At 50.8% G+C, this 18,276-nt stretch overlaps 1 protein-coding gene and 1 long non-coding RNA gene across 2 annotated transcripts; one reads left to right on the top strand and one right to left on the bottom strand.

Annotated features, from left to right (window-relative positions):
* Positions 1–6,614: 6,614 nt before the first annotated feature.
* CNFN (cornifelin) lies at positions 6,615–7,820 on the top strand. The gene is made up of 3 exons (XM_023543088.2): positions 6,615–6,798; positions 7,206–7,342; positions 7,602–7,820. The coding sequence occupies exons 1-3, from the start codon at positions 6,693–6,695 to the stop codon at positions 7,689–7,691; spliced, it is 333 nt and encodes a 110-aa protein (XP_023398856.1). The 5' UTR covers positions 6,615–6,692; the 3' UTR covers positions 7,692–7,820.
* LOC135232770 (uncharacterized) lies at positions 7,331–18,100 on the bottom strand. The gene is made up of 3 exons (XR_010323337.1): positions 17,893–18,100; positions 12,101–12,162; positions 7,331–11,780 (listed from the first exon to the last, which is right to left on the bottom strand). It is a non-coding gene; the product is annotated as an uncharacterized LOC135232770 (long non-coding RNA).
* Between the last annotated feature and the right edge of the window lie 176 nt (positions 18,101–18,276).

The raw sequence follows: 18,276 nt of genomic DNA, 5'->3' as shown, positions 1-18,276 counted from the left end.
CAGCACCTCAGAGTAAGGAACACCAGCTCACACCAAACACACAAAAACGTGCCCTGACAGAGACACCCACACAATCGGAGAAGCACACACCTAAGAGTACAAACACAGGCACACAGTGTCATCACTAGGGTTGGTGTCACCCAGTGTGGTAACTCATGGCGTCAACCCCGCCATGGACTGCCTCTCTTACCAGACGTGCAGAATCCTTAGTAATGTGTTTTGTACTAATGTTACTTCTGAATTGTAATTCCCACATATCTCTGAATGTAATGGCAATAATAGTGACATAATAGCAAAATTAAAATTGCACCTTTAAATTACAATATCATACGCACAGCCTAAATGTATTTAACTTTAATGTGTCACTTTTTTAAACCATCATTCAAACTTAAACCCTGAAAATGTCATTGAAATCAGATATATATTTGCAAGACAGTGATGTTTCTAAAGAAATTTTTTAAAAAACTGAAATTTTTAAGCCGAATTTAAGATTTACCTTCTATTTCTAAACATGTATCAAGACACCATCTCCCTTCACTTCATGTCTTAAACTGTCAATTTCTCTATTTGGTTATCAAAGAGTTATAAAATCAATAATCATTATACATGTAAGTTTATTATCAATTTTAATCAGAATAATATGTGATGAATATAGTTTAAATTGTTTAAATGTAATATTTCTTAGATTATATGATTACTAACAACAAAATTGTTTTGTAAAATCTACATCGAATTATAACATCATTAGTAACTCAGTGGAAGCCTTTTTTATTTTTCTTCTTCTAATTGTTACTTCATTCTCAAAAAAGTTATTGATATAGGTTCACAGTGCAAATTATCACAATATTGTAGCTAAAACATCAGAAAATTTGACAAAATCAGCAACTAAAAAAACAGTGGCAGCAATGAAAACAACAGCACATGCATGCAGCACGTGCAGACAGAAACCACGTGATTCCAAGCATCTTTATAATTGGGTAATAACGACAGCTCTGACAGGAGCGCGTGAGAAGGTTCAAAAAAGTAAATTAGCATAGAGTTTTAGACTTGTAGGTATATTGATATGTGTATGCTGGGCTTATGAAAAATGTTTTGGTGGTTATAACTACAGGGATATTTTCATAAAAAATAATAAATGTCTGCTGAAACACTGCACAAAAATTTTATAGTCATTTTGGTGTCACCTCCTCCCCGTGACAGCGTCACCCAGTGTGGTCTGTACCCCCTGCATCCTCCTAGTGACACCACTGCACACAATCACAGAATCACCCACATTCACAACACATGCAGGAATATCCCAGTCCACTGGCAAAACAGACACACACCCAGTTATACAATTATATGCTCAACCATCAATAGTTCACACATTCAGTTCCTACCAGAAGGATCATGAGCAGAGACATGGTTTTGTTCACTGTCATGTCCTCAGCAACCAAAACAGCACAGCACCATCGTAAACACTTAACAAAACACTTCGTATGTGCCAGACACAATTCTACGCACTTTACATGAATTCACTCATTTAGTCCTGTCAACAACCCTATTTGCAACAACAACCCATTCTGCAGATGGGAAAGTTGGGGTCCAGAAAAGTACAGTGTCTTGTTCAAAGCTTCACAGCCACTAAGAGGCAGTGTCAGGATCTGAACCCAGGTTTTCTAGCTCCAGCATTCATGCTTTCAACCACCACACAAGCTATCACTCAATAAATAATTGCTGCCTTAATCCAGTCAGAATAACAGATCCACAACACACAACTGAGAACACACCCCAACACAGCTGCACAGTGTGGAGAATCACAAGAGGACAATAAAGGCATAAAAATAGAAAAGACCCCCCTTAACATCTCCCAGAACATAGAAAACAACACGAAGAGAGACACTGTGACAATTCTCACGCAGACACACAGCATCTAGGGAGCCACACAACACACCCAAACCTAGACACAGTGGCACACCCAGAGCTCCCTCAGTCTCTCCTATTCCCTCCCAGCCCTTCTAGGCTGGCCTTCAAGGAAGCGGTAGTCTTAGGATAGGAACCCGGGCCACCTCACTTGTCCGCTCAGCCCGACCGGTTCCTCCAGGGTCACAGATGGCACCACCCGCCTTGTGAAACTCACGTTGGGCAACTGGACCCAGTCCGGGCCTGGACACCTGGGTTCTGGGGGAGGAGGGGACTGGAGGCCTGGACTTCGGGGGGAGTAGAGGGCTGGGAGCTGAGTCCTGAGGGGGTTGGGGGGTGGATGCTCAATTCCTGGGTGCCAGAGGAGAGGAGGGGAATTAGTGCCTTGAATCCTGTGCCTGAGGGAAGAGACGATAGGGACCAAGATTTTCAGATCCTGAAGAGGGAGGGCTGGGGGCCTGGACTCCTGGCTTCTGGGAACGAATGGGCTGGGAATCTGGATTCCTGTGTCTTTGAGGGCAGGGTTGCCAGATTTAGCCAACAAAAATACAGGACTTTCAATTCAATTTGAATTTCAGATAAACAATGAATACTTTTCCAGTGTATGCATATCTCATGCAATATTTGGGACACATTGTTAGTGGCCGTCAAGTCGGCTCCGACTCGTGGAGACCTGATGTACAACAGAACAAAACATTAACTGGTCCCGCACCATCTTCATGATCTTCGTATGTGTGAGTCCGTTGTTGTGGCCATTAGTGTCACTCCACCTCACTGAGGGTTTTCCTCATTTTCAGTCGCACTCTACCAAACAATGTCTTTTTTTAGGGCTTGGTCTTTCCTGATGATGTGTCCAAAGTAAGCGAGCTGAAGTCTCATCACCCTCTCTCCTAAGGAGCATTCTGGTTGTATTTCTTCTAAGACTGATTTGTTCATTCTTCTGGCAGTCCACCGTATATTCAATATTCTTTGCCAACACTAAAGTCTGAACACATCAATTCTTCTATCTTCCTTTTTGGTATACGTATTTGGGACACACCCATTGCCATCAAGTCAATTTCGCCTCATAGCAATCCTATAGGCCAGAATAGAACTGCCCCCATAAAGTTTCCACGGGGTGGCTGGTGGATTCAAACTGCCAGCCTTTGGGTTACCAGCCAAGCTCTTAACCACTACGCCACCAGGGCTCCATTTGTGACATAGTAAAAAGTATTTGTTGTTTATCTGAAGTTTAAATTTAACTGGCATCCTAGATTTTATCTGGCAATCCTATTTGAGGGGGATGGAGTCAGATGCCTGGTGACTGTACCAGTCGCTCCTCAGCACCCCCAGGCCTCTCTTCTTCCTGCTTGATGCCCTTCCCCCACCCCCAAGCAAGCCACCTCACAGCTTCCCCAGTCCCGATTTCCTCATCTACATGAGTTGCTGCATCTAATTGGGGCCCCCAGGCTGTGTCAGGAAGGGGAGAGTAAACTTGAGGGCAACTCCGGTTGACATCCTGGGAGCTCTAGGGTCCTCGGGCTGAGTCACCCTGAGTCACCCCCAGCACATAGGCCAGTTGGTTGAGGGGATGGGGCCCTGTGGCTGCCTCCACAGGGCAGACCTGGAGATGGAGAGAGAATGATAGAGATGAGGAGAGATGCTGAGGCATGAGACAGAGAACCCAGGATGAAGACACAGTGACAGGAAGATTGGGAGGAGAGACCCGCAGAGACGGGGAGACAGAGACTCAGAGTTTTGGAAACAGATTTGCAGAGATGAGGCAAGAGAGAGAGAGATTTACAGCTGAAGAGACAAAGATGCAGAGACAGGGAGACCAACCAAAAAACCAAACCCATTGCCATCAATTCCAACTCATAGCGACCCTATAGGACAGAGTAGAACTGCCTGATAGGGTTTCCAAGGAGTGGCTGGTGGATTCGAACTGCCAACCTTTTGGTTAGCAGCCATAGCTCTTAACCATTATGCCACCAGGATTTCCGACAGGGAGACAGAGACCCAGAAATGGAAAGACTCAACAACAGAAATACAGATATGTGCCTCATTCAGACTCCTGGACCAAAGATGGAGACCCGCAGGCAAGAGGCTGGGCACTGACCACAGGTCTTTGGCAAGGAGAACAAGCCATCTGGGTGGTGCTGGGAGACCAAGGCTTGGGTCCTGGTGTGTGTGGGGGCTGGGGAGAAGCTGGGATCCCAGGCCAGCAGGGTGTTCAACCTGCCATCGCCCCATACCTATACCCAGTGCAGTGATGACGCCACCTTCTTTGTAGGTGACACCCCACTTTTCCGGTGCCTCCTACATTTTTGGGATGACACCCGTGCAGAGAACCCCACCCGACTCTAATGCCACTTCCCTCACTGAGTCATCTCTAAGCCTGCCAGGCCTGTCTAGGGGGAGGCTTGGGTGACTTAGGCATCCAAGCCCCCAGCTGCTTTACCCTCAGGAACCCAGCAGTCTGGAATCCAGGACCCTTGCCCCATGCAGGAATGCAGCTACCCTAACAAGACCCAGGAGTCTGGGCTCCCACACCCTCCTCCCACAGACCCAGGAGCCCATCCCCAGCTCCCCCTGCCCCCGATCCAGGAATCCAGCCCCCCAATTCTCTCCTCTGTTAAAAACTAAGGAGTACCAGCCCATATCCACCTTCTTCAGGAACTGCGGCTTCTCAGTTCCCAGCCTCCTCCCTTCCCAATTTAGAGGTGGAGTGAGGTGTGTTTATTTACTTTGGTTCCAGGTTGAGTCATCCCCCCAAAAAACACACTACCCCCCACATGCCTCCTGGTCATGAATGAGAGAAAAATACCCCCTCTCCCCCAGGGCAGTGGGGGACATCATTAAATATGCTAGGGGAAGCTCTTAAAGGGGTACCCCACACCTCCACTCTCCTGCACCCCCGCCTCTCATCCTTTCTCTTGGCTCTACCTCCTCTCCCCCTTTCCCTTCCCTCTAAGCCTCTGCTCTGGCCACTTCCACCTGCCTCTCCATCTCTCAAGCCTTGAGTCTCTTGTCTCTGGGTCTGTCTCCCCCTTTCTTGTTATTTTACCCCAGATCATTCTGCCTCTCTGTCTCTTGGCATCTCTTTTGCCATGTCTGTTCCTCACTCTCCCAGTCTCTCTGAATCACCTCATCTCTCTCTCTCTTTCTCTCTCTCTCACGCTCCCATCTCACCATTTCTGTCTGCCCTCTGCCCCTATATCTCCCGTTCCCTCCTCATCTTTCTGTCTGTCCTGATCTTTGAGTCTCTGCACTTCCACCCAGGCGACCACCCCCCTTCTCTCCCCATCTCTGTCTCTATGTCTGCCCACCCCCGTTCGGTTTACACCCCCCATTTTCTCACCTTTGGACTCCCCATTATTTCCTCAGTCCTGAGGCAGCAGGGGAAGGTTGGTGGAGGGGAAAGGTGGGGGATGGTGAGGGAGAGGAAATCCCAGTGGTGGGAAGAGGGTCAGCCAGACTGGCTGGGCTCCCTGGGCATTGCTGTCAGAGCTCCGCCCAGGGCCACGTGGCCTGCCTGAATATAAGCAGCTCCTGGCCCGAGACTGAGAACTCAATACCCTTTCACCCACACCTCTGCCGCCTTCATCACCTCCGCAGCCCTGCAGGTAGGAGCACCCCACCCGCAGCCCTCTGCTCTGAGGCCAGGTGCCTCTGCTCTGTTCTCTCCCCATCCCACCCCACTCACATCTCTTCATCTCCCTTCACATCTCTGATGGTCTGTCTCTCTGGGCATCTCTGTCCTTCTTGATGCTCCCTGTATCCCTACTACTTTTCTCAGCCTCAGTGGTGCTGGGTTGAGTTTGGAAGCTTTGGGGCCCAGCACCCCTCTACTAATTCCCTTGGCCTGGGCCATCAGACACAGGGCATTTCTCTTCACCTCTCTGAGCCTCAGTGTTCCATTTGCAAAAGGGGCTTGCGGCGGAGTCAGTGCTGCACAGGTGTGTCACCAGAGGCATCTCTGTGGATACCTGCTCTGCTCTCTCTCTCCCCTTGTCTCCGACTCTGCCTGTCTGTCTCTTGGTCTCTCCCTCCAGCCCCGCCTCTGGTACGTGGACGGGCCTCTGGGTCTGTCGGGCAGCTGTAAAGAGTGGGCGAGGTTCTCGCCCCCACCCCATTCCCTATTCCCTGTCTCTCCGGGCCTGCAGGTTGACTTGGCCTCTTTCTCCCCAGCTCTCCGCCCCCTGAGAGCCTAGCATCTAGCCCCCCACCCCAGTCCCTTGCCCTCCCCTCCCCTAGTCTCCAGCGTCCATTGGACAGACTCCGCAGCTATTTATCGCCGCAGCCACCTCGGCAGTCCCCAACACCACCTCCTCAGAGCCCACAAGATGCAGTTTGAGCTGCACGACAACGTGAAGGGTAAAGGTGGGATCGCTGGACGAACAGCAACCCTCCCAGTGCCCGGGACCTGGCCGCCTCCCTCCCCTGGGCATCCTCGCTGCGAAGACAGACGGCATCTGCTTCCACTTTAGAGGCCCCCGAATTTGGGAACCCAGCATCCTAGGTCCAGACCTGGAGGAGGCAGCGGCACGTCCCGGCCCCGCCCAGAACGGGCACCCGCCCTGCCCCGGATGTGCAGGAGCCCCCCACCCCAGCCCCACCAAATGTGCAGGAGACAGCCCCAATAGAGACGGGGGGGGGGGTGTCACCGGGGGCGGTGCAGTGGTGTTCTCTAAGTGGGCGGCCTGGAGGGCCCGCCCAGGCTGCCCGGCAGAGGGTGGGGTGGAAGGAGTACGGGGCGCAGGAGGCGCTGCGAGGCTGCCCGCTGACCCCAGCCCCCCACCTCCGCAGCTATGTCCTACCCTGTGACCAGCCAGCCCCAGTGCGCCAGCGGCTACCAGACCCAGGTCAGCGACTGGCACACGGGTCTCACTGACTGCTGCAATGACATGCCTGTCTGTGAGTGCCTACCCTCTCCAGGCCGGGGGGGGGGGGGCAAGCTCCCCTCCAGCCTCCTCCGACGTCTTACTGCCCCTGCCTCCTTTCCTTGAATCCTGATTTCCCACCCTCGAACCTTTACCACTTCCTCGGACCCTCAACACTCAACGCCTTCCAAATTTCCACTTTTCCTCTAACCCGAACCCTCAACTTCCCTCGTGTGACCCCCAACATCCCCCTCAAACCCTTAATTTCCAGTCGCCCTCCCGGACCCCTATTTTCCTCAGGGACGCTCGCTTCTCTTCCTTCGACGCTGCTCCCCTGGGGCAAAACTTCCCCCCTTGGACCCCTCAACTTCGCCCCTTCCGGGGAGGAGCCGGTGGGAGGTGCCCCGTGAGGCCAGCCCCTGACCGCCCTGCTCCCGCCAGGTCTGTGTGGCACATTCGCGCCGATGTGCCTGGCCTGCCGCATTTCGGACGACTTCGGCGAGTGCTGCTGCACGCCCTACCTGCCCGGAGGCCTGTACTCCCTCCGCACCGGCATGCGCGAGCGCTACCACATCCGGGTGCGCGCAGGACCGAGCCCCTCGGGAGGAAGGGGTGGGGGCCAGGACCCCTGGGTCTGAGGGAGGAGGGGACTGGGGCCAGGACCCCTGGGTCTGAGGAAGGAGGGGCTGGGGTAAGAACTCCTGGGTCTGAGAGAGGAGAGGGCTGGGGGTGAGGACTCCTGGGTCTGAGGGAGGAGGGGGCTGGGGGGCTGGACTCCTGGATCTGGACTCCTGGGACCTAAGGCAGGGCTCCTAACCTGTCTCTTCCACCCCGCAGGGCTCCGTGGGGCACGACTGGGCTGCCCTTACCTTTTGTCTGCCCTGCGCCCTCTGCCAGATGGCGCGGGAACTGAAGATCCGCCAGTGAAGATGTTGCCCACCCTCCCCATCCATGTCCACCAGTCCCACCTGGCCTTCTCTGCCCCCTCCTGGCAGGGCCTGCCCTCTGCCCGGGCCCACACCCAGAAATTCACCCACAATAAAAACCTGAAAACCAGCTCCGCCTACATCCTTTTTATCCCAGGGAAGGAATCCAGGTGGAGAGGAAGGCTTGGTGAGGGAGATGGGGACACAGGAAAGATGCCTAGGTGAAGAAGGAGGAGTTCAGGGGTCAGACCTTTAACCCAACTGTCTCTCCCTCTCTAAACCCAAAAAAACTGAACCATTTGCTGACGAATCAATTCTGACTCATAGCAGCCCTATAGGACAGAGAGCACTGCCCCACAGGGTTTCCAAGTCTGTAAATCTTTACAGAAGCAGACTGCCACATCTTTCTCCCACAGAGTGGCTGTTGGGTTTGAAATACAGAGCTTTCAATTAGCAGCCAAGCACTTTGACCACTGCACCACCAGGGCTCAGAGTAAAAGCACTAACCCTCAGTGCAGTCAGGACCCTTGCCAAGGACCCTGAAAATAGGCAAAGCCATAACATAGAGTCTTGGCAGAGCCTAGGCACTGAAGTTCAAAGGATACGTTTAGAACTCCCGGCTCATTCAATACCTATGAGCTCTTGGCTTACACACAGTTGTAACAGGCTTGGGGACTTTGTTTCCAAAGCAGAGAAATGTCAGATTTAAAGCTCTCTGAAGCTCAAAGGGATCTTTAGGGCAATTTGTTCAATCCACCCTCTTTACTGCAAAGGCAACTAACAGATTAGAAAGTGTTCAGGCCTCAACACTGGACAGACCTGGGATCCAACCCTGACCCTTGCCACTTACTAGCTGTTATTTTAGTGAATTAATAAAGCTTTCTGAGCCTATTTTCTTCCCCCTAAGTTTCCTATTTAGTCTTTTTGAATTGCTGTTGTCACTTTGATCCCCTATAGATAGTTCTCAGAGAACACAGTGCTCAAGGCAGACATTCTTTATTAGTTAAGGTAAACTCTTGTTTGGTTTAAAGAAGATATTTTTGGCTTAAGGCTTAAAGGTTATCTTAGGGCAATAGTGTCAGGGGTACATCCAGCCTCCATAGTTGCAGAAAGACTGGATTTCAAGAGAATTTGAAATTCTGTCTGCAGTTTTCCCCTTTTGATCAGGATTCTTCTATAGAATCTTTGATCAAAATGTTCAGTAACAGTAGCTGGGCACCGTCTAGTTCTTCTGGCCTCATGACAAAGGAGGCAGTTACTCAACGAGACAATTAACCACACATTCCATACACTCCTCCAATTCCTGACTCTACTTCCTCTGTCGCTCCAAATGAATAGAGACGAATTGCTTTATATTGAGTGACTTGCTTCCAAGCTTTTAAGATCCTGAGCACTATGCGATGAACTAGGAGGTGGAACAGATGCACTTAACACATAATTAGGCTAATTAGCCAGTATGTCCCATGAAACCACGACCCTATATCGCCAAACCAAGAAACCAAATCCCATGAGATGTCTCATCATTCATAAGCAGCTTCAGCAGCTGCTCTTTTTCTTGTTATTGTAAATATATCTACCACACAACATTTGCCAGTTCAGCTTTTTACAGGTGTACAACTTATTCCATAGGGTTTTCAATGGCTGCTTTTTTGTAAGTATCAGTAAATGTCCGCTCTTTCTTCTGAGGTGCCTCTGGGCCGACTCAAACCTCCAACCTTTCAGTTAACAGCCAAGCACACTAACCCTTTGCACCGCCCAAGGACGTCCTCCTGAGGAAGAAGTCCTTTATTTAGCACAGGTTAACTTAAGTGGCTGAGAGCTGTCCCAGCACAGAGCAGACATTAGGGGCAGGGTGTCCAAAAATTGCCAGTTTCTGCTGGAGAGCGGAGGGGTGTTAAAAAGGCAGAATTACCAACTGGGGAGCAAACCTACAGTAGAGAGGGAGTCCTGAGGCCAGAGGAAAGTCTACCCTGCTTGACCAGAGAGGAGCTGAGGTTCTTCTTCAAGACCCCTCCATGTAAACTATGGCCCTTTGGGGAGGCCTTTTCCTAGCAGCCACTCTGCCTTCCTCTGCAGAGCACTTGCACCATGCCTGGACCTTTTCTCTGGGACCCAGAGCCACCCTCCCTTTGACTCCTGAACCTGCTCTACAGATGCTCCCGTGCCAGATGCCCCCAGAGCACGCGTCCCTCCTCCCTGCATGCATCCTCTCAGCTGTCACTTCTCTCTGGTACCCATGGACCTGAAGACAACAGGCTCGTGGTGGTGGCGGGGGGGCGGAGTGTAGAGAAACCCTGGCCTCAGGGGGCAAGAGGCCTGAGTTCTAGCTCGTTCCAGGCCACCAACCCACCGATGACCTTAGGGAAAGTGGGGGGAGGTTATCAAGGGTCTGCAGCACCCCAGGCATTATCCCGGGTGCTTGGCATGAGTCATTTAATCCTCCCAGCACCATCCCTGGGAGGTACAGGCTCATCTTTCCATTTCACAGATTCAGAAGCTAAGGCCTGTGGAGGTGAAGTCTCTTGTCCAAGAACTCAGGACTGATTAAGAGAGGAGCCTGGATTCTGACACCAGCCTGTCTGACTCTCCATTGTCCCACATCAACTCCAAAATCACTTCCCTTCTCTCAGCCAGCATCTCCCTTCCATATCAGGAGGAACAACATCACCTGTGGTCACTCGTTCTCTCCACCTATAGTGAGCCCCACACTGTTGTAGGTGCTGGTGACATAGCAGTGGACAAGGTCCCAGGCCTCAAGGAACTGACAAGTTAGCAGGGAGCCCAATAGATAGATAAATGATGTGGTAGGTTGAAGGTGACAAGAAAAACAAGGCAGGGAAGTGCTGGGAGGATGGTCCCTGGAGAAGAACATCATGCTTGGTAAAGTAGAGCATCAGTGAGAAAGAGGAAGACCCTCAACAAGATGGACTGACACAGTGGCTGCAACAATGGGCTCAAACATAGCAACAATTGTGAAGATGGAACAGGACTGGGCAGCATTGCGTTCTGTTGTACATAGGGTCTCCAAGAGTTGGAACCAACTTGACGGCACCTAACAAGGATAACAGGAGGGGAAGACCTCTTTCATAAGATGACACATGAGCAGAAGTGAAGGAGTGAGCTATAGGGGCACCTGGGGGAAAAGCATTTTAAGCTGAGGGAACAGCAAGTGTAAAGACCCTGGGAGTGTGTTTAGCATTTCAGAGAAACAATGAGACCTGTGTGGTTAGAGTGGAGAGTGAGGGGGAGAAGTGAAGAGGCAGTTCAGAAGGGGAACAAGAGGCAGATCATGCAGGACCTTGGGCCAAGGTGAGGACTCTGACTGTTACTCTGTGGGGGACAGAATCACAGGACGGTTCTGAGCAGAGGAGGGCTGTGATCTGACTAAGATATTCACAGGGTCCCCCTTGCTGCTTGTGAGGAAGAGACTAAACAGCCAAGGGTATGGGCGGGGAGCACACTGAGGAGATCTGTGCATTAGTTCAGGTTGGAGAGGTGAGTGCCTAGACCAGGGCAGGGGCAGTGGGGTGGGACAGTGGGGAGAAGTGGTGGGATTTTGGGTCTATTCTGAAGGTAGAATCAACAGAATTTGCTGACAGATAGGACATTGGGTGAGAAAGTGACTGAGCAACTGGAAGGATGGAGCTTGCTTTATCCTGAAATAGGTAAGACTGTGAGAAGAGCAGGTTTGGGGCGAATCAGGAGTTAGGTTTCCACACATTAAAAATATCCTGGATATGGGCCGCTCTGTGGCCTGGGTTTTAGCACTGGCCTCTGAGGTGGGAGAGCTCTCTCATCTGAGTCCCGCTCATTCCCCTCACGCCAGCCTGGGGGCACCCTGGGATTTTGTCCTCTCCTGATGGAGGGCAGAGGCCTGAGGAGGGGTGCCTGACTCCCAGAGCGATTTCTAGTCAGGTGGGAAAGGGTCTCAGGCTCCCCCCACCTCCGCCCTGCCTCACTTGGTGCACTTTCCATCCAGGAGGAAGTAGCCGTGGAGGCAGCTCTCGCATTTGTCTCCATAGCTGTTATTCTGGCAGTTCATACACAGGGCCTCATCTTCGCTGGGGCCCTCTGCCACGCAGTTTTCAATCTGGTGAGGGAAGGACAAGGTGATCACAAATAGGCAGGGACCAGCACGTTCCTCCCTCAGACCCCGGAGTCCAGCCCGCAGCCCCCTCTTTCCTCAGACCCAAGAGTCCAGGCCCCCAGCGCCCCCTCCCTTAGACACAGGAGTTCAACCCCCTGTCTCCTCCTCTCAGACACAGAATTCCAGGTCCTCAGTCCCCTCCTCCCTCAAATCCAAAAGTCTAGGCTCCCAGCTTCCTTCTCCTTCAGATCTAAAACCCTGGACCTCCCCTCCCCAGCCACTTCCTCCCTCAGACCCAGAAGTCCAGGCTTTCAGTTTCTCACCTTCTCTGGGTTCAGTAAATACTTCTCTGGCTCCCCCTTGGCCAATTCAAGCTCCTTCCTTCCTGGAAACAGGGAAGTGGCTGTTTTCACAACAGAAGGCCTGTCAGGGCTGGCAGGTCCTGCCCTCCCAGAGCTGAACCCACAAACAGCAGGAATCCAGGCCTCCAGTTTGTTCCTCTGTTAAGACCCAGGAGTATCAGCCCATATGCACCTCCTTCAAGAACTACAGCTTCTCAGTTCCCAGCCAACCCCCTTCCCAATTTAGAGGTGGAGTGAGGTGTGTTTATTTACTTTGGTTCCAGGTTGAGTCATCCCCCCAAAAGCACACTACCCCCCACATGCCTCCTGGTCATGAATGAGAGAAAAATACCCCCTCTCCCCCAGGGCAGTGGGGGACATCATTAAATATGCTAGGGGAAGCTCTTAAAGGGGTACCCCACACCTCCACTCTCCTGCACCCCCACCTCTCATCCTTTCTCTTGGCTCTACCTCCTCTCCCCCTTTCCCTTCCCTCTAAGCCTCTGCTCTGGCCACTTCCACCTGCCTCTCCATCTCTCAAGCCTTGAGTCTCTTGTCTCTGGGTCTGTCTCCCCCTTTCTTGTTATTTCACCCCAGATCATCCTGCCTGTCTCTTGACATCTCTTTTGCCATGTCTGTTCCTCACTCTCTCAGTCTCTCTGAATCACCTCATCTCTCTCTTGCTCCCATCTCACCATTTCTCTGTCTCTCCTGTCTCTATGTCTCCCGTTCCCTCCCCATCTCTCTGTCTGTCCTTATCTTTGTGTCTCTGCACTTCGACCGAGCTGACCAACCCCCTTCTCTCCCCATCTTCCTATCTGTATTTCTGCCCACCCCCCTTCCTGTGTCCACCCCCATTTCCTCACCCTTGAATCCCCCCATCCTCAGTCCTGGGAGGTGAGGCAGGAAGGGAAAGTTGGAGAAGCGGGAAAGATGGGGGATAGAGTTGTTGTTAGGTGCCATCAAGTAGGTTCCAACTCACAGCAACCCTATGTACAACAGAACGAAATACTCCCCAGTCCTGCACTATCCTCATGATAGTTGTTATGCTTAAACCCATTGTTGCAGCCACTATATCAATCCATCTCTGAGGGTCTTCCTCTTTTTCACTGACCCTCTGCTTTACCAAGCATGATGTCCTTCTCCAGGCAATGACCCCTACTGATAACATGTCCAAAGTATGTAAGATGTAATCTCACCATCCTTGTTTCTAAGGAGCACTCTGGCTGTACTTCTTCCAAGACAGATTTGTTTGTTCTTTTGGCAGTCCATGGTATATTCAATATTCTTTGCCAACACCACAATTCAAAGGTGTCGATCCTTCTTTGGTCTTCCTTATTCATAGTCCAGCTTTCACACGCATATGAGGGGGCAATTGAAAACACCTTGGCTTGGGTCAGGTGCACCTTAGTCCTCAAGGTGACATCTTTATTTTTCAACACTTTAAAGAGGTCTTTTGCATCAGATTTACCCAGTGCAATGCGTCTTTGGATTTCCTGACTGCTGCTTCCATGAGCATTGATTGTGGATCCAAGTAAAATGAAATCCTTGACCATTTCAATATATTCCTGGTTTATCATGATGTTGCTTATTGGTCCAGTTGTGAGGATTTTTGTTTTATATTGAGATGTAATCCATACTCAAGGCTGTGGTCTTTGATCTTCATCAGGAAGTGCTTCAAGTCATCTTCGCTTTCAATAAACAAGGTTGTACCTTCTGCATAATGCAGGCTGTTAATGAGCCTTCCTCCAATCCTGATGCAACATTCTTCCTCATACACTCCAGCTTCTCGGGTTATCTGCTCAGCATACAGACTGAATAGGTGTGGTGCAAGGATACAACCCTGACAAACACCTTTACTGACTTTAAACCATGCAGTATCCCCTTGTTCTGTCGGAAAAACTGCCTCTTGATCTATGTAGTTTCCTCATGACCACAATTAAGTGTTCTGGAATTTCCATTCTTCGCAATGTTATCCATAATACGTTATGATCCACACAGTCAAATGCCTTTGCATAGTCAATAAAACACAGACAAACATCTTTCTGGGATTCTCTCCTTTCAGCCAGTATCCATCTGACATCAGCAATGATACCCCTGGTTCCACGTCCTCTTCTAAATCCAGCTGGAATTTCTTGCAGTTCCCTGTTGATACACTGCTGCGGCCACTTTTGAATGATCTTCAACAAAATTCTACTTGCGTGTGATATTAATATTGTTTGATAATTTCTGCATTCGATTGGATCACCTTTCTTAGGTATGGGCATAAATATGGATCGCACATGTCTGTCAGTTTGTCTTACTGCAGGGGTTTGCATGTTGCTGTGATGCTGGAAGCCACGCCACCAGTATTCAAATATCAGCAGGGTCACCTGTAGCAGACAGGTTTCAGCTGAGCTTCCAGATTAAGACAGACTAACTAGGAAGAAGGACCCAGCTGTCTACTTGTGAAAAGAATTAGCCAGTGAATACCCAGAACATTGTCTGATATAGCGCCGGGAGATGCGCACCTCAAGTTGGAAAGCACTCAAAATATAACTGAGGAAAAGCTGCCTCCTTAGAGTTGACCTTAATAACGTGGATGGAGTCAAGCTTTCAGGCCCTTCTTTTGCTAATGTGGCATTACTCAAAATGAGAAGAAACAGCTGCAAACATCCATTAATAATTGGAGTGTGAATCTAGGAAAATTGGAAATGGTCAAAAATAAAATGGAATGTATAAACATCAATATCCTAGGCATTAGTGAGCTGAAATGGACTGGTATTGGCCACTTCGAATTGGACAATTATATGGTCTACTATGCTGGGAATGACAACTTGAAGAGGAATACCATTGCATTCATCATCAAAAAGAACATTTCAAAATCTATCCTGAAGTACAACCCTGTCAGTGGTAGGATAATATTCATATGCCTACAAAGAAGATCAGTTAATACAACTATTATTCCAATTTAAACACCAACCACTAAAGCCAAAGACGAAGAAATTTAAGATTTTTACCAACTTCTGCAGCCTGAAATTGATCAAACATGCAATCAGGATACATTGATAATTACTGGTGATTGGAATGCAAAAGTTGGAAACAAGGATCGGTAGTTGGAAAATATAGCCTTGGTGATAGAAACAATCCCAGAGATTGCATGATAGAATTTTGCAGGACCAACAACTTCTTCATTAAAAATACCTTTTTTCACCAACATGAACGGCAACTACACATGTGGACCTCGCCAGATGGAATACACAGGAATCAAATCGGCCACATCTGTGGAAAGAGGCAATGGAAAAGCTCGATATCATCAGTCAGAACAAGGCCAGGGGCCAACTGAGGAACAGACCATCAATTGTTCATATGCAAGTTCAAGTAGAAACTGAAGAAAATTAGAACAAGTCCACAAGAGCCAAAGTACGACCTTGAGTATCTTCCATCTGAACTTAGAGACTATTTCAAGAATAGATTTGACACGCTGAACGCTAATGACCGAAGACCAGAGGAGCTGTGGAATGGCATCAAGGACATCATACGTGAAGAAAGCAAGAGGTCAATAAAAAGACAGGAAAAAAACAAAGACCAAGATGGATGTCAGAAGAGACTCTGAAACTTGCTCTTGAATGTAGAATAAATAGCTAAAGCAAACGGAAGAAATAATGAAGTAAAAGAGCTGAACAGAAGATTTCAAAGGGCAGCTCCAGAAGACAAAGTATTATAATGACATGTGCAAAGACCTGGAGATAGAAAACCAAAATAGAAGAACACAGTCAGCATTTCTCAAACTAAAAAGAACTGAAGAAAAAATTCAAGGCTCAAGTTGCAATATTGAAGGATTCTACAGGGAAAATATTAAATGATGCAGAAAGTATCAAAAGAAGATGGAAGGAATACACCGAGTCACTATACCAAAAAGAACTGGTCAACATTCAACCATTTCAGGAGATAGCATATGATAAGGAGTCGATGGTATTGAAGCAAGAAGTCCAAGCTGCACTGAAGGCATTGGCAAAAAACAAAGTTCCAGGAATTGATGCAATACCAACTGAGATGTTTCAACAAACCGATGCAGCGCTGTCAGTGCTCACTTGTCTATGCCAAGGAATTAGGAAGACGGCTACCTGGCCAATGACTGGTGGGTGGAGAGGGAGGGGAAATCCCTGGGGGGGGGGGGAGAGGAAGAGTGTCAGCCACTGGGGCTGGGCTCCTGGGCATCTCAGTCAGAGCCCCGCCCAGGGTCCAGTGGCCTTTCTGAATATAAGCAACTCCTGGCTCAAGACCGAGAACTCAGTACACTTGTCGCACACACCCGTCACCATTATCGCCATCACAGCCCCACAGGTACATGAGGCCAGGTGCCTCTGCTCTGTTTTCTCCCCATCCCACCCCACTCACATCTTTTCATCTCCCTTCATATCTCTGAAGGTCTGTCTCTCTGGGCATCTCTGTCTTTCTTGATGCTCCCTGTATCCCTATCCCTTTTCTCAGCCTCAGTGGTGCTGGGTTGAGTTTGGAAGTTTTGGGGCCCAGCACCCCTCTACTAATTCCCTTGGTGTGGGTCATCGGATTGTAGGGCATTTCTCTTCACCTCTCTGAGCCTCAGTGTTCCATCTTTGAAATGGGCTTGCGGCAGAGTCAGTGCTGCGCAGGTGTGTCACCAGAGGCATCGCTATGGGTACCTGCTCTGATCTTTCTCTCCCCTTGTCTCTGACTCTGGCTGCCTGTCTCTTAGTCTCTCCCTCCAGCCCTGCCTCTGGTATGTGGAAGGGCCTCTGGGTCTGTCAGGCAGCTGTAAAGAGCTGGGAAGGTTCTTCCCCCCACCCCACCACCACCCCCGGCCCCATGCCATTCCTTATTCCCTGTCTCTCCTGGCCTGCAGGTTGACTTGGTCTCTTTCTCCCCAGCTCTCTGCCCCCTGTAAGCCCAGCACCTAGCCACTCCTCCACCCCAGTCCCTTGCCCTCCTCTCCCCTAGTCTCCAGGGTCAGTTGGACAGTCTCCGCAGCTATTCATTCCCGCGGCCACCTCGGCCGTCCCCAACGCCACCTCCTCAGAGCCCACAAGATGCAGTTTGAGCTGCACGATAAGGTGAAGGGCAAAGGAGGAATCGCTGGACGAACAGCAACCCTCCCAGTCCCCGGGACCTGGCCGCCTCTCTCCCCTGGGCATCCTGGCTGCGAAGACAGGCGGCATCTGCTTCCACTCTAGAGGCCCCCGAATTTGGGTTGGGAACCCAGCATCCTAGGTCCAGACCTGGAGGAGGCAGCGGCACGTCCCGGCCCCGCCCAGAACGGGCACCCGCCCTGCCCTGGATGTGCAGGAGCCCCCCACCCCAGCCCCACAAAATGTGCAGGAGGCAGCCGCAACAGAGACAGAGAGGGGTGTCGATGCTGGAAGCACAGTGGCGTCCTGCAGGCCCCGCTCAGAGTGAGTGCCCCGCAGAGGGTAGGGTGGAAGGAGTGCAGAGCCCAGCAGGCGCTACGAGGCTACCCGTTGACCCCAGGTCCCCGCCTCCGTAGCCATGTCTTACCCTGTGACCAGCCAGCCCCCGTGCGCCAGCAGCTGCTACCAGACCCCGCGCAGCTACTGGCACACCGATCTCACCGACTGCTGCAGCGACGTGCCTGTCTGTGAGTGCCCCTTCCCTCTCCAGGCCGGGGGCGGCGGCAAGCTCCCCCTTCGCCCTCTCCGACGCCCAATTCTCCCTACCTCCCTTCCTTGAACTCTGATTTCCCATCCTCGAATCTTTACCCCTTCCTAGGACCCTGTTGAGGGTTCCAACACTCATACCTTCCAACTCTCCACTCCTCTTCGAATCCGAACCCTCAACTATCCTCGTGTGACCCCTTACTTCCCCGTCAAACCTTCAATTTCCAGTTTCTAACCGGGCCCTTAATTCCCTCAGGGACACTTGCTTCTCTTCTTCAGACACCACTCCCCATGGGACCCAACTTCCCTACTTGGACCCCTGAACTTCGCCGCTTCCGGGAGGAGCCGGTGGGAGGTGCCCTGTGAGGCCCGCCCCTGACCGCCCCGCGCCAGCCTGGTCTGTGTGGCACTTTCACGCCACTGTGCCTCGGCTGCCGCATCTCCGAAGAAGACTTCTGCGAGTGCTGCTGCGCACCCTAACTGCTCGGAGGCCTGCACTCCCTCTGCACCGGCCTGCGCGAGCGC

The sequence above is a fragment of the Loxodonta africana genome, chromosome 11 (assembly GCF_030014295.1).
Source record: "Loxodonta africana isolate mLoxAfr1 chromosome 11, mLoxAfr1.hap2, whole genome shotgun sequence".
Classification (NCBI taxonomy): domain Eukaryota; kingdom Metazoa; phylum Chordata; class Mammalia; order Proboscidea; family Elephantidae; genus Loxodonta; species Loxodonta africana.
Note: the sequence above shows the minus strand (reverse complement) of the source record. Positions and strands in the feature narration are given on the sequence as shown.